Below are 15,015 nucleotides of genomic sequence, written 5' to 3'. Positions count from 1 at the left end.
TACAATAAAAAATGATGTCCACTAAGTTAAATTTATTTGAAAACACATCATTCTACGAGTCGATCTTAAGCTGTTCGGATCTCTTTTTAGTTTTTGCTTTGTATGTACAAACTTTTAAGTATTTCAAAAATGCCGAAGGTGAAAAATTATTTGGTGATGTCTTGGATAAAAGCAATTCCTGAACTTATTCTGCAGGAAGAAAATGTGTTTTGTAAAGCATGTGGTAAGGTAAGTTTATATTTGTCATATTTTTCAATGTAAATTTAAATAAAACTAATAATTACACTTTATAGAGTCTAGATTAAAATTATAATCCATTCTACCAGTTTGAATTGTAGTTGCGGATGTAAATAATGGAAACGTACTCCTATAACCACTGACCAATTGAACGTTTCCATTATTTACACCTGTAATTTAAATCATGCTTTTATTTAAGTCATCCTTAAGATTGTTGTTGTAATTTTGAATACTTTTCTTAATCTATTTTATTCCATGGGTTTTATATTAAATTAAGTTTGTACGGCTAAAGTCAATTCCAAAATGTTTGTTTCTTACTCTTAAGCTTTTGCTGCAGGTTGCTTGTGACCGCAAATCTCGGATCACGCAACATGTTGCTACCGATTTACATAAGAAAAAACCACCAACTCACCAACTTAATCAAACTAAAATGGCCCAACAATCTTTGAAGTAAGCTATTCAACCAGAAACAACCAAAAATGAGCACCAAATATTTAATGCAGCATTATGCAAAGCCTTCTTGGCAGCCAACATTCCATATCAAAAATTGCAAAATCCTCAATTAAAAAAATTTTTAGAATAGTATTCTGGGCGTACTGTACCGGATGAAAATACTTTGCGCAAAGGCTACGTAAATGAAGAGTATGTTAAAATAATTAGGACTATCAAAGAAGTAGTCAAAAATCACTACGTATATTTAATAGTTGACGAAACTACCGATTGTTGTGGAAGATATATTGCGAACTTGCTGATAGGTATTGCAATTTAATTCATGTGACGTGCTTAGCTCATGGTTTGAATAGAGTAGCAGAGGACATTAGGAATCAATTTCTAGACGTAAATGCGTTAATTAGCAATGTAAAAAAAATATTTTTAAAGTCTCCCCTCAGGATCCAATTATATAAGGAAAAATTGCCTAATGTTAATCTACCACCAGAGCCTGTCATTACACGGTGGGGTACCTGGTTAAATGCTGCAACATTTTATGCCTTACATTTTACGTCTATAAAGGAATTAATCATGGATTTGAGGAGGAAAATAATCAAGTAATTAAAAAATGCAAAGCACTATTAAAAAAAGCGACATTAGGTTCAGAATTAGTGTTTATTCAAAGTAATTATGAGTTTGTCAGTAGGATTATTTTAAATTTAGAAACGCAACCAATGTCACTAAATGAGTCTGTTGGATTAATCGAGGAATTTGAGACTGGTGTTAAAAAAGTATATGGTAAAGTAGGCCAAATTATTAATAAAAAGTTTTATGAAGTCTTAGAAAAAAATCACGGTTATATATTGTTATCAAAGGCGGCTAAAATAATTAGTGGATATTTAAGCGATCAGGTTAATATTGAGCCAAATTTAATTAGTAACTTTAAATATGCACCCATAACATCTGTAGATGTAGAGAGGAGTTTCTCGAGCTACAAACAGATACTGTCTGATAGACGACGTAACTTCTTAGTTGAGAACATTGAAAAATATATAATTGTGAACTATAACATTACTGCAGGTATTTAAATATTTATATATACATCGATTTTTATGTATGCTGAAGTTTGTTGCCTTAAACTAAAATTAGAACTAAAACTAGAACTAATACTAGAAACTTTCGGGTTTTGCCGTGCGTCTTTTAATAAAAGGTTTGACGTTTCGGATGCCATGTTGCACTTGAAGTGACTTCGAACCAGTTTCTGAACTTCGTTTAATTCACACCGGCCGTGAAAGCCTTCGTACTTATATTTGTAGCTGCCTGTTTATAAATATATTTTATTTAGTTGTATTTTTTTTATTTTAATAAAATAGAGTTTTTAAATGTTTAGATGTTATTTTGAATAAAACCTATTAAAAAAATACCGACTTTATATATAAATTAATATTCTATTTTAACAGTAGTACAAAATGCATGCATATTTTAACATAAACTTTGCATATTTTTATATGAAATTTACACATTTTCTTATATTTACTGCATATATATGCGCATATTTTGCATAAATTTTGTGCATAAAATTCCGGACTCTAATGATAACTTGTATGTTGTTAAGATACTTAATGTAACTGTCGTTTATTTCATTTTTTAACAAACTCCTTAATCGCTTAAATTCGTTATAAAACAAATTTTTTTGTTTTGATCTATTTTTTGTGATAAAATTTTTTAATATCAATATGTCTCTTTATTTCCGCCGAAAACCACGGTGAGTAAGAATTATTAGATTTGGTTTTAATAGGGACATGTGTATTAATTACTGAGTAAATGGCGTCATAGAAGACATCCAAAGCCTCATTGACATCGGTATGGGAAAACAAAAAAGACCAACCATACTTCAAGAAGTGATCATAGGCAGGGTAATTTGCTCGATGGAAGTCATACCGTAAATTATCTAAAGATGGGAACCGCTGTTGATTAGAAGGTGTAGAGTAGTAAACTTCCACTTCAAGACTGGGATGATAAGAATCTTCTGGTACAACTGGATTATCAGATCTTATTGTGTGAAAATTCAGATCAGCATTTCAGATCAACAAATCCAACATTCTGCCATCTTCATTCTTAACGTTATTTTACTGTTTGGCATTAAGAACACTTAAAAAATCAATAAAAGCCCTGGTTTTAATTGAATAGTGACTAGTAGGTAAGATTAAATCAGGAAGATTGAAATCTCCAACCAATACAAATAAATGGTTGATTATAATAGCCTCAAGAGCAGTAGTAAACGTCTCCATACCATCAGAAGATATATAGGGAGGAATGTAGACTAGTATGATTAAAATAGACTTGTCATTCATAAGACACCTACAGATTACTAAATCTATCATAGGTAGTGTTGCACGAAGATGACTAGTAGATAGATGACGTAGTTAATATTTAAAAATCATTTTATTTTTATTAATTAATTACATATTCAAAAAATCAGATTAGATTCCAACCGTGGAGGTGATGTATCCACGAAGGTTTGGAACGCTAGCGTAAACACCTGGGTAATTTGGACGAGCACATCCGTATCCCCAAGAAACGATACCAATAAGTTGGCCATCAACGACCAATGGGCCACCACTGTCACCCTATAAATTCAATAATAATCAATAAATTTGATCTAAAATAAAAAAAAAGAAACTTACTTGGCAAGCGTCTTTTCCTCCACTAGTTTCACCAGCGCACATCATACGATCGGTGATTGATCCACTTCCGTAAGCAGCAGCACAAGCGGCGTTGCTGACAACGGTAACTTCAACGGATTGGAGTTGAGATGGGGATGATCCACCTTCGGTTAAAGTTCCCCAACCAGTGACGACGGATTTTTCTCCAACGGGAAGTGCTTGGTTAAGAGAAGGTAAACCAATAGTGGCAACACCACTTCCAAAGGAAAGATCAGAAGCGAGTTCCAAGACACTGATGTCGTAATCGGTGGCGTAGGAATCGTATTGTGGGTTTTGGTGGATAGCTTTAACGTTGACGACAACACCACCGGATCCACGGATGGAAGAACCAGCACGGACGCTCAACATAGAAGCGGAAGATCCAGCGGTACAGTGAGCGGCGGTTACGGCGTATTTAGAGGAGATGATGGAAGCTCCACAGATGTGGCTACCATAGTATTGAAGGGAGAGTTGGTATGGGAAGTCTTCGATGTTAGCGTTTTGTCCACCAACGATTCTTCCATCAGGAAGAGGTACTTTGCGAGGGAGAGCTAAAAAATTTGTTGCTTGTTATAAAAGTTTCTTAAATTTTTTTTTTATCTTACCGAAGGCGGTTGCCAAAAGGCAGGAAAGTACCACAAAACGGAACATTTTGACTGACATGAGTTGGGAATTGGCGAGTTTATATGGTTAGTTCAACTTATTTTTTTTCTCCTTGAGTTGATAAGATAGAAATTTATAAAAAATATGTGATATGAACAATTTTTTTAATTTTAATACAGATTATATCAGGGGATTTTTAGTCTATTTTCGCAGATTCACATAAAAATCATTTTTTATACACACCTTATCTACTAAAGTGGACGATACATGATTTTTCTGTTTTTAAGGCGATTTCGAAGTGCAATTAAGAAAAATGTAATCGAGATAAAGAAGCAAATTAAAAAATATTGAGTATCCTCAAAACGAATAAATCAGTAGATCTCTTACAAACTGTATAACAAAAGTTGTCCACTCATTAATTTACAAAATTCAAGAATTTCGCCATCAAGCGAGAAGTAGTGGTGGAACGGATATCCGGCATATACGGCATTTTTTTAAATCCGGCCGGATACCGGATAGTTAACAACAATCCGGCTTGACGAATTACAATTACAAAATTGTAACAATCATTATAACAATCCCAATCTATAAAATATATAAAACCTCTTGTTGCTGTTTCATCTAGTTTTCTTCTCTTCGCTTGTAATTCATCATCATATTCATTACTAACAGAGCTCTCACTGTTATCACTTTCGATTATTAATTAAAGTATTCTCTTTTTAATGCAACAAGCCGTTTTGAAAAATCACTTTCAGTTCTTGAGAAATAAATTTTTGAAATGATTGACAATTTTTTCAATTTTACAATTTTCGCCGATTAAGTTTAGTTAAACATTAGTATAAAATCCAGTCCGTGGAATATGAGTATGAAAATTTCCCAAAGTGTTAATAAGAGTCTCCGCTTTCCAATGAACCAACCCGTTTTAAAAAATAACTTTTAGTTTTTGAGTAAACAATATTTGAAGTTTTGATAAAATTTTCGATGTTGTAATTTTCATCGATAACTTTCAAAATTCACTATAAAATTAATTTCTTGAAGGATCCTTGTGGAAATATCACCAATTAGTAATTAACGTATCCTCTTTGTAATGCAACAACCCGTTTTGAAAAATCGCTTTTAGTTTTTAAGAAATAAATTTTGAAATAATCGATAATTTTTTCGAATTTTGCAATTTTTACCGATTAAGTTTTAAAAATTCGTATAAAATTCAGTTCTTGGAATATGAGTATGAAAAGTTCTCAAAGTGTTAAATAGTGTCCGCTTTCCAATGAACCAACACGTTTTGAAAAATAACTTTTAGTTTTTGAGAAAACAATATTTGAAGTTTTGATAACATTTTCGATGTTGCAATTTTAATATAACTTTCAAAATTCGCTATAAAATTCTCTTTTAGAGTTGCTTCGACGGTTAAATCAGCATCAAAAAAGTTCATTCTGTATCTTGGATCCAAATAAATTAACATATCTTATCAGCTTTCTTATTAATTTCATTTTTATTCAAATATCGCAATAATGTGGACCTATGCGAAGTTAGCCCCCAATTTTTCTAGCCCCCAATTAGATAGGATTTTACATGTATAGTATTTTAATTATAACAAGAGAATCAGTCAACCGATTTCGATAAACAATGTCTCATTCGAAAGCTTAATCTTTGACCAACACGAAAGTGGGATTCGAAATCTCTTTCGAATTCCGCTAAAACGCCAAAATAATGCGAAGGTACACGGAAATAACACAAAAATGACCTTTTTTTATGTAGTGATAACTCGTAAACGATGTACCCGGTGATCAAAATCTATACGTCATTCGATTCGTCATAGTTTCTTCTATCGAAATCACAAAATGCCCGATTTCAATTCTTTCCTGTTAACCTTGTACAGCCCTCGGAATGACACCGTGTTCCGTGTGGCTCGTTGTTTATGCACCTGTGAACACCCAAAAGTCTAGCCCCCAATATAAAAAAAATAATTTAAACTAAATCGAATATAATTAGAGAACAGTTTGCCGGATTTTAATGTTTTATATCTCAATCGAAAGTTTATATCTGGCTAAATGCCCGATTCGAAATATTTAAATATTTTGATTAAAACACAAAAAACGAATTAATCAAACATTAATCACATCAATTATCTCCTTAACTAATTGACCAATTTTAGTCATCAACATCTCGATCGAAAATATGATCTACAATGAACGCGAAGGTGGAAATGTCCGATTTCAAAATTTACTAATTATTTGCGTACGGCTATTGAAATGACCCCGCGAATTTGCCGACTAGAAGTCTAGCCCTCAATAAGAAAAAATTAATTTTGATTACATTCACTGTAACTAAAGAACGGTTTAACGGATTTTAATGTTTTATATCTCAAACGAAAGCTTGCGTCTAGCTGAATAACTATGTCGAATTGCCCGATTCGAAATATTTAAGGATTTTGAATAAAACACAAAAAATTAATTAATCAATTATCTCCTCTGTTAATTGACCAATTTTAGTCATCAACATCTCGATCGAAAGTATGATCTACAATGAATGCGAAGGTGGAAATGACCGATTTAAAAATATGTCTAGCCCCAAATGCGAAAAAATTAATTTTGATTAAATTCGCTTTAACTAAAGAATGGTTTGACCGATTTTAATGTTATATTTCTCAAATGAAAAGCTTGCGTCTGGCTGAATGTAGAAGATATAAACATTAAATTAACAAGGCGTGTACACGCATAACATTGTATTACATGAAACTGTAAGTGCATTTTTCTCGAAACATCCTTTTTACATCTGGTTAACACGATTCCTAAAAAACTACTCATTCGATTGACTTGAAATTTGAAGTGCACTTTCAAATAGCATCTTTCTATCGTATGACCTACAGAGAAACTGATACGATATACACATGATTTTTTTTGAGATAAACTTATCGATTTGAAGAACAAAATCGATTATCTTAATTTGACTAGGCGCCATTTTGCCAATAATATTTTTTTTGCTTAGTTCTAGTTCAAACGATAATCACAAGAAATGAACATCATTTGATTTTTGAGTTTCAGATTATTTCAGGGATAGATATTATATCAACCAGCAACTTAGACAATCCACGCACCTACTTGTACTTGGTTGAGGGACATGTAAAGATTATTTTCTATAAACAATTCCTTTTAAATAAGTAAATATATCATGAAAGCATATGCAAAAGATTAAATTGAAATACCACATAATTTGGTAGCAAAAAATTCCCAATGAAATCATTTTATTTGATACAAGAAAAAGAGACTCCCCCATTAAAAAGTTTGAATTAGATTATCCTAGTATTATTTGGAGTGGTTTACACTCAATTTCAAATTATTTCATGTTTTGACAATGTTGATAATTAAAGCTTTATAATTTTTCAAGCACAAAATGGAAAAATTTATTGAATAGTACCGTTTTTCAAGCACAAATCCAGTGAGTAGCGTTCAGACGGTTTTTATCTGGAAAAATTACACCGTTCAAATCGCGAATTTTCCCGATATGTTTTGGTCAATTAATAAAATTGAAAACGACTCACCGAATAGATGTTGTTTCCCTTGGATTTTACTTCGAAGCTCAGCTGGAAAGAAAAGATAAATTAATTTATTGTGACAAAAAAAAAAGAGTTAATACGATACCTTCACATCTTTCAACATCCATAAAATAGCAATCCCATGATGTCCTATATCACATCACTAATATCACCTAACACTTAGCATAAATATAGCACGCATTTATCACTTAATTTAAGTAATAAGTTTTATTTTTCTAAACTACTTTATCACCCTTAACCCTTTAAGGACGGATCCAAAATTTATTCGCTGTTATTGCCGCACAAACGAACGCCGTATATGTACGGCAACAAATGTTTGCTATGTTTATAGGCGATTTAATTGTTTATCTATGGAGAAATAATAAAAAGAGAAATCAGAAAATTATTTATTGTACATATGAACAACAGCAACTTTTATTTCTTTCAGTATTGTTTTTTAGTGTGGTAAATTTCGAAGCAAGGCGTCAGACACAACCCCACGTTGCAAATGGTACACATGTACCGTGAATCTTTCCTCTTTCTGGGTCCTAAAATTGTTTGCGAACATACTACACATCTTTGAGGTGTCTTATTTGTCGGTGTTGCAGGAACAACGTGAGGAAAATGTTTTACCACCAACCTTCCAACATCTGGCACACCACGAGCTATTGTTATAGTAGAGTAGTCAAGAGGAAACCTGTGTTAAATATGAAGTTAAAAAATGTTACAATTCAGGGGTGATACCTACTTTTCAAAAATTTGCCGAATAAGTTTCAGCTGGAAATCACCAAAAGGAATTTTGTTAAAATTTTTTGTTTGCATCATTGCGTGCGAGTTTAGAATTAATAAATCTAATGAGTGGAAGAAAAGTTTCTTGTACCACTTCATACTTTTGCGCATGCATTCTATATTGCTCAACATCATATCTGTGCGATCAACTGCTCCCATTCTCTCGTTGTAATTGATTACACACAGTGGTTTTTTCGTAGCCTCATTTGTTCGCTTGTCAATTTTATCCATGATTACTATTTTGTTCTCGTGCATTGTAGATATCATAGTTACGTCGCGGCGATCTTTCCATTTTATGACAAGAATTTTATCGCTACTTTTCGAAGACAATTCGCCCTTCTTCAGTTTTTTTTCAGTGTAGGCATATATTTTCTATTTTCACGCACAGTTCCACAGGTGTTCGTTTTTTTTTCGAAAAGATAATTTGCCAAAATTGGGCTGGAATAGTAGTTGTCTGTGAAAAGCTTGTGTCCCTTCTCAAGGTATGGTTTCATAAGAGACACTACGACATATCCTGAAGATCCTAGACCCTTTATTTCTTCAACAAATTGTTTTGTATCATTTCCAACATACACAACGAAATCAAGAACCATTCCAGTTTCACACTCACAAAGAACGTACAGTTTCATTCCAAAGCGATGCCTTTTCGTCTTTATGTATTGTTTAAAGCTTAAACGTCCTTTAAATAACACCATGCTTTCATCAACAACTAAATTTTCAGACGGGTAGAACTGTTTTTGGAAGTTCTCCTTTATGAGTTTGAGGACTTTTTCTACCTTATATAGTTTAGTCGTAGGTTGTTTTTCATTATTCACAAAATGAAGATTTGAAAGAATACTCATATATTTGTCCCTAGGCATGGTTCTAGAAAAGATTGGAGACTCGAGCAAAGAATCTGTAGACCAATATTCTTTTAAATTAGTTTTTTTGTTTCGAGACATTAGCATTGTTAGACCGATAAAAACATAAAATTCTTGTGTTGAAAGTTCTTTCCAATCCTTTGCCTGATTTTGATTAGCATATCGGTTAGTTTCGGTTACAATATATTCTACGATATCTTCGGTAAATAGGCTTGCAAAATAATCAAATTCTATGGACTTTTCAGACAAAGAATCATTCCTGATGCCGCTATTTGTAGGATCAAATTCGAAAATTGTTGGAATGAAATCACTGTCTCCCCAAATTATTTTTATGTCGGCGTAATCTTTTTCTGTCGTCGCTAGGTCGGTTTCTAGTTCATGATTACTGTCTTCACTTACACTTTCTACTAACATTACATCTTGATATTCATCAATTAACATATCATCTTCTTCAGACTCTTCATCTTTACTTGGTAAATATTCGCTTCCGCTGTCTTCAAATGGCTGTTCATCGCTGCTGTTTTTGTGAAACGTATATATACGGCAATCGTCCTTAAAGGGTTAAATGCCCGCATATCAACTAAAATGCGCTATTAGCGAATCAACTTCCAAACATCCCCTCCTTAATTTATTGTGGGAAGAAGGAATACTGGAGGTGAATAAACAAAAAATGAAAAGACGACGGGCCGAAGCGGTTTTAAATCGTTTTTTGGTTTTCAAACTCAACCTTTCAATAAAAAAATTACGCGTTTTCTCGAAACATTTCAAATAAAACTTACGTCATTTTACTAAAATAAAACGCACTAATCGAACTTCAATGTTTAACACTTCCTGCAAAAGAAAGTCTATCCCCCAATATAAAAAAGATAATTCAAACTAAATCGACTATAATTAGAGAACGGTTTGACGGATTTTAATGTTTTATACCTCCATCGAAAGTTTGGGGGCTAGACTTCCAGTCGGTCATTTCAATAGCCGTACGCAGGTAATTAGTAAATTTTGAAATCGAGCATTTCCACCTTCGCATTCATTGTGGATCATACTTTCGATTGAGATGTTGATGACTAAAATTGGTCAATTAGTTAAGGAGATAATTGATGTGTTTGATTAATCGTTTTTTGTGTTTTAATCAAAATCCTTAAATATTTCGAATCGGGCAGTTGGACAACCGCATTCAGCCAGACACATACTTTTAATTGAGATATAAAAGATTAAAATCCGTCAAACCGTTCTCTAATTATAGTCGATTTAGTTGAAATTAATTTTTTCATATTGGGGGCTAGACTTCTAGTCGTCAGATTCGCATGGTCATTGCAATAGCCGTACGCAGGTAATTAGTAAATTTTGAAATCGGGCATTTCCACCTTCGCATTCATTGAAGATCATACTTTTGATCGCGATGTTGATCACTAAAATTGGTCAATTAGTTAAGGAGATAATTGATGTGTTTAATTAATTCGTTTTTTTGTGTTTTAATCAAAATCCTTAAATATTTCGAAACGGGCATTTCGACAACCGCATTCAGCCAGGCGAAAGCTATCAATTGAGATATAAAACATTAAAATCCGTCAAATCGTTCTCTAATTATAGTCGATTTAGTTTAAATTAATTTTTTTATATTGGGGGCTAGACTTTCGAGCGTTCATACGGGCATAAACACCGACGCGAAGACGGTGTCATTCCGAGTGCTGTACAAGGTTAACCGGAGAGAATTGAAATCGGGCATTTTGTGATTTCGATAGAAGAAACTACGACGAATCGAATGACGTATAGATTTTGATCATCGGCTACATCGTTTACGAGTTATCACAACTTAAAAAACGTCATTTTTGTGTTATTTTCGTGTACCTTCGCATTATTTTGGCGTTTTAGCGGAATTCAAGAGAGATTTCGAATCGGGCATTTACAATTTCGTATTGGCCAAGGATTGAGCTTTCGAAAGAGACATTGTTTATCGAAATCGGTTGACTGGTTCCCTTGTTATAATCAAAATACTATACATGTAAAATGCTATCTAATTGGGGGTTAGAAAAATTGGGGGCTAACTTCGCATAGGTATAATGTGGTACAATAGCGTATCACTTCAGAAATGCACCAAAAATTATAACCATAATGGCCATATAGATAAGCCGGATAACCGGATATCCGGCCGAAGGGGATGCGAAATATCCGGTATCCGGCATTTCGCAAAATCACTATCCCTTCCATCACTAGCGAGAAGTAACACGAACCAACTTATCAAATGTACTGAGAGGGAAGTGCAGCGTGTATATAAAAATTATTCAAGCTGAGATCCATAAAGTTAAAAATGGGCAAAATCTAAACAGATGATCTTAAAGATATGAGACTGTAGAAATTTCTAAAGAAAAGTCACCGATTGAGATTACATCAGTTGATTTTTAGTTTATTTTCGAAGATTCATATAAAAATATCTAGATAAAAGTTTACTATTAAAACATTTTTTATAGACACCTTTATCTACTAAAGTGGACGATACATCATTTTTCTGTTTTTAAGGCAATTTCGAAGTGCAATTAAAAAAAATGTAATCGAGATAAAGAAGCAAATTAAAAAAGAAGTTCTTACAAGTACATTTTCAGAATCAGGATCTTACTAATCGCTAATATAAATGTATAATATAAACAGTGATTTGCTAAACATTATCTTGAAAATGTCATGGCAGTTTGAAAATATCATTATTTGTAGCAATGCTGTTTGATATCCGAATCAATCCAATTCTTGATGTCGATCCCAGGACGAAAAACCACGCATGCGAAGAAGTATACAAGAACAAGAAGAAGTTGAACTTGTTACCTTGTTATCTTGTCATCACAAAAATGGAAATTAATACAAAACAGTAGTCAAAGGGATTGCACGAAATAGTTAAACAAAACGTAGTTGTTCAAACGAGGTCACTCATGTTTGAGAACAGAATAAAAGTGAACCCGGAAATTAGCTGAAATCATGAAGAAGAAATTCAGAATGCATTCTGGACATAACTGAATAATAGGACATAGAACAAATACAATACATAATACATATACAAGTCTTAGATATAGATGCTTTAGTGGAGCAATTCAGTGACCGAAACTATCCGTAATATGATGAAACGGTGACAAGACATGAACCAATTTATTATCCATACGTATCTTCCCATCCCGAAAATGGAAACTGAAAATAGTCATATATCAATTAACAGAATTAACCAACAAATCTCCACAAAGCGGAGTTGTTCACAGGAGAGAATAAAAGCATAATAAGTTTAGTAATGCATCTAAAGATGAAGACAGTGAAGAGACACAACTGGACACAGAAATACACCAATAACATAGGAAACTATTCGATGTAAATTTATATTAATACGGTTGTACGGAACCCACGCAACGTCCAAATATCCGAAAACTAACTTTGCAGACAAATATTATCCAGAAAATAGTAAATAAAGATATAGCTCTTAAAATCATAATACTAATGATACGAAAACAAAAAATACAAGACAAAGTATACTAAATCCAAATGATGGAATAATAATAATGATAAAGAATAAAGTAAAACAGAAAAAAGTAAGTTGGTTTACCTTCAGGAGAACAAGAACAGCCACAGATCAGGAACTATAACGACGGAGAGCAAAGGAAGATGTTTAGAAAGAAGAACTTCGAAGAAAGTTGAGAAAGTTTGAAAATTATAGGAAAACGAAACAGTTCTGACACATAGTCAAGAACTTAAAGGGACCAATGCAAAGCAAATATGAAATTAAAAAAAGCCAAAATGGAGAGTTATAACCGATCAACAAAAAATATGCTAAAAATATGGAATAACTACTACGCAGAAAGATTTGAGAAAGGAGAGTGGATACTGAACAAAGGATAGGAATTCGAGAAAAAGAAGAGAAGATGGCGGAAGAGAAAGTGAGTGTGGAAGAAGTGCGAGAAATCTTAAAGGAAATCTGAAATACAAAAGTAGCTGGCGAAAATAGCAGATCATCAGAACTACTTAACTAAGAGGGCCCGACGATGGCTGAAAAAAATAGTCCAGCAAACTTGAAATACTGAAATAATTTCCCAAGATTGGGATAAGAAAACAACCCAATCCCAATATACACGCGAGACTTAATACACAGACGATATTACACTAATATATGAGGCAATGTAAACACGCACTAAGATATATAAATTATACTACAAGAAGGAAAGGCAGCAGATAATCCGAGGATAGCCAAAATTGAAGTAACTGATGTTTACATCGGTGAATGTTACACAAATTAAATATTGGACTATATGATACGACGCCGGCGTGACAACTCAAGAAGTGAAAGCACTCAGAAAGCACAACTAGAAAATCCCCCGTCAAATATATTGGAGGAAGAAGTTTTTGCGACTCGTGAATAGCTGAGCAAACGCATGACTAACATCATCGAAAACCCAAAACAAAATCTCCACAACCAGAACCGTCAAAGCCCAAAATTAGACCGAAGTGCTTTGTAGATCCGCTGGAACAACACCGTGGGGTTGCATTTGGTATTGGTTGATAACACTTTGTTGTGTATTGAACTTGTGTCAATAATAAACCTATTGAGCTTCCTCAAAATGAATAAATCAGAAGAGCTCTTACAAACTGTGTAATAAAAGTTGTCGACTCATTAATTTATAAAATTCGCCATCAAGCGAGAAGTACAAATGCACTAGAGAAGGTAGTGCAGTTCTGGTAAATTAAAACCATCCAAGATATCTGGAGTAAAAAATGATGCCGCAAACAAAATACCTTTAAAATCTTAGCCAATTTAACATATAACATTTCTTATTATCTCCGGAGCAGAAAAGTATATAAAAATTATCTTCATATATCTCAACAGATAATCCTAAAGATATGATACTATAGAAATTTCTAAAGAAAAGTTACCGATTGAGTAATACGGTATCAACAAAACGCACTCAAGTTATGTAACTTTAATTTACATACTTAAACTCATGACAAATACCAATACTGTTACAAAGAAAAGAAGACTTGCTAAACACGAAGTCCCATGATTTTCTATAAGAGTAGCAAAAATGGAGTTACGTAGAGCAAAAAACTTCCGAAGACAGCCACGAAAAATATTACACTCTATACTAAGTGGTTATTCGCCTATTATGCACAACAACAAAACTTAGAATAGAGAAATTATGGACTAAATGCATACAGTCCTGGATTACAATAAAATTTTGCAAACAATATATTATGGCCATGTCAAATTCAAGTTTACAATGACACAATCGATACCAGATTTCTACAATCTGTGATTATAGCTGTTTTCGAAATCCATTCAATTCAAGATGGCACACGGTCGTGAATAATCTAAATATTGTTCTTTTGTGAACAACAAAGAAGAAGACATCATAGAGACCAAAATTTATCCCAAAAATTAATAAGGATTTTTGGGAAACGTAGTCCCCCTGTAGTCCACCGAGTACCTTTGTCAGATACAACGAGTTTTAAACAAGACTCTGAAGAATTGTTACAAAGATCATTTTGAACAATATTACCATTTTTATATAGATAATTAAATAACAAAAACTTTTTTTAACACCCAGATAAAACTGACAGCTTTATTGCAAAACCATATCTAGTTGTTTTGTTTGCAAAATCTTATAATACCAACCAAAATTTTTTTTTTTTAAGTTTTTTTTTTATTTTTCGCTATTTTTCAAAAACTTGGGCAATAGATATTTCTTATCTACAGTTGAACTGTTGAGTACAAAAACAACATAAGTGACTTTTATGTAAGGGTCACTTTGAAGTAATTAAAAAACTAAAATGGCCTTTAACAAAAAATAATGTGTTATAGTATAAGCTTTAATAAAAATATCTTAATTTATTT

The 15,015-nt window shown here is 32.8% G+C and overlaps 1 protein-coding gene across 1 annotated transcript; it reads right to left on the bottom strand.

Annotated features, from left to right (window-relative positions):
- Positions 1-3,092: 3,092 nt before the first annotated feature.
- Positions 3,093-4,056, bottom strand: LOC111413749 (trypsin-7-like). The gene is made up of 3 exons (XM_023044846.2): positions 3,977-4,056; positions 3,354-3,922; positions 3,093-3,296 (listed from the first exon to the last, which is right to left on the bottom strand). The coding sequence occupies exons 1-3, from the start codon at positions 4,032-4,034 to the stop codon at positions 3,150-3,152; spliced, it is 774 nt and encodes a 257-aa protein (XP_022900614.2). The 5' UTR covers positions 4,035-4,056; the 3' UTR covers positions 3,093-3,149.
- Positions 4,057-15,015: the final 10,959 nt, after the last annotated feature.

Source organism: Onthophagus taurus, chromosome 11, assembly GCF_036711975.1.
Source record: "Onthophagus taurus isolate NC chromosome 11, IU_Otau_3.0, whole genome shotgun sequence".
Taxonomy (NCBI): Eukaryota; Metazoa; Arthropoda; class Insecta; order Coleoptera; family Scarabaeidae; genus Onthophagus; species Onthophagus taurus.
This window is presented reverse-complemented; position numbering and strand designations above follow the sequence as displayed.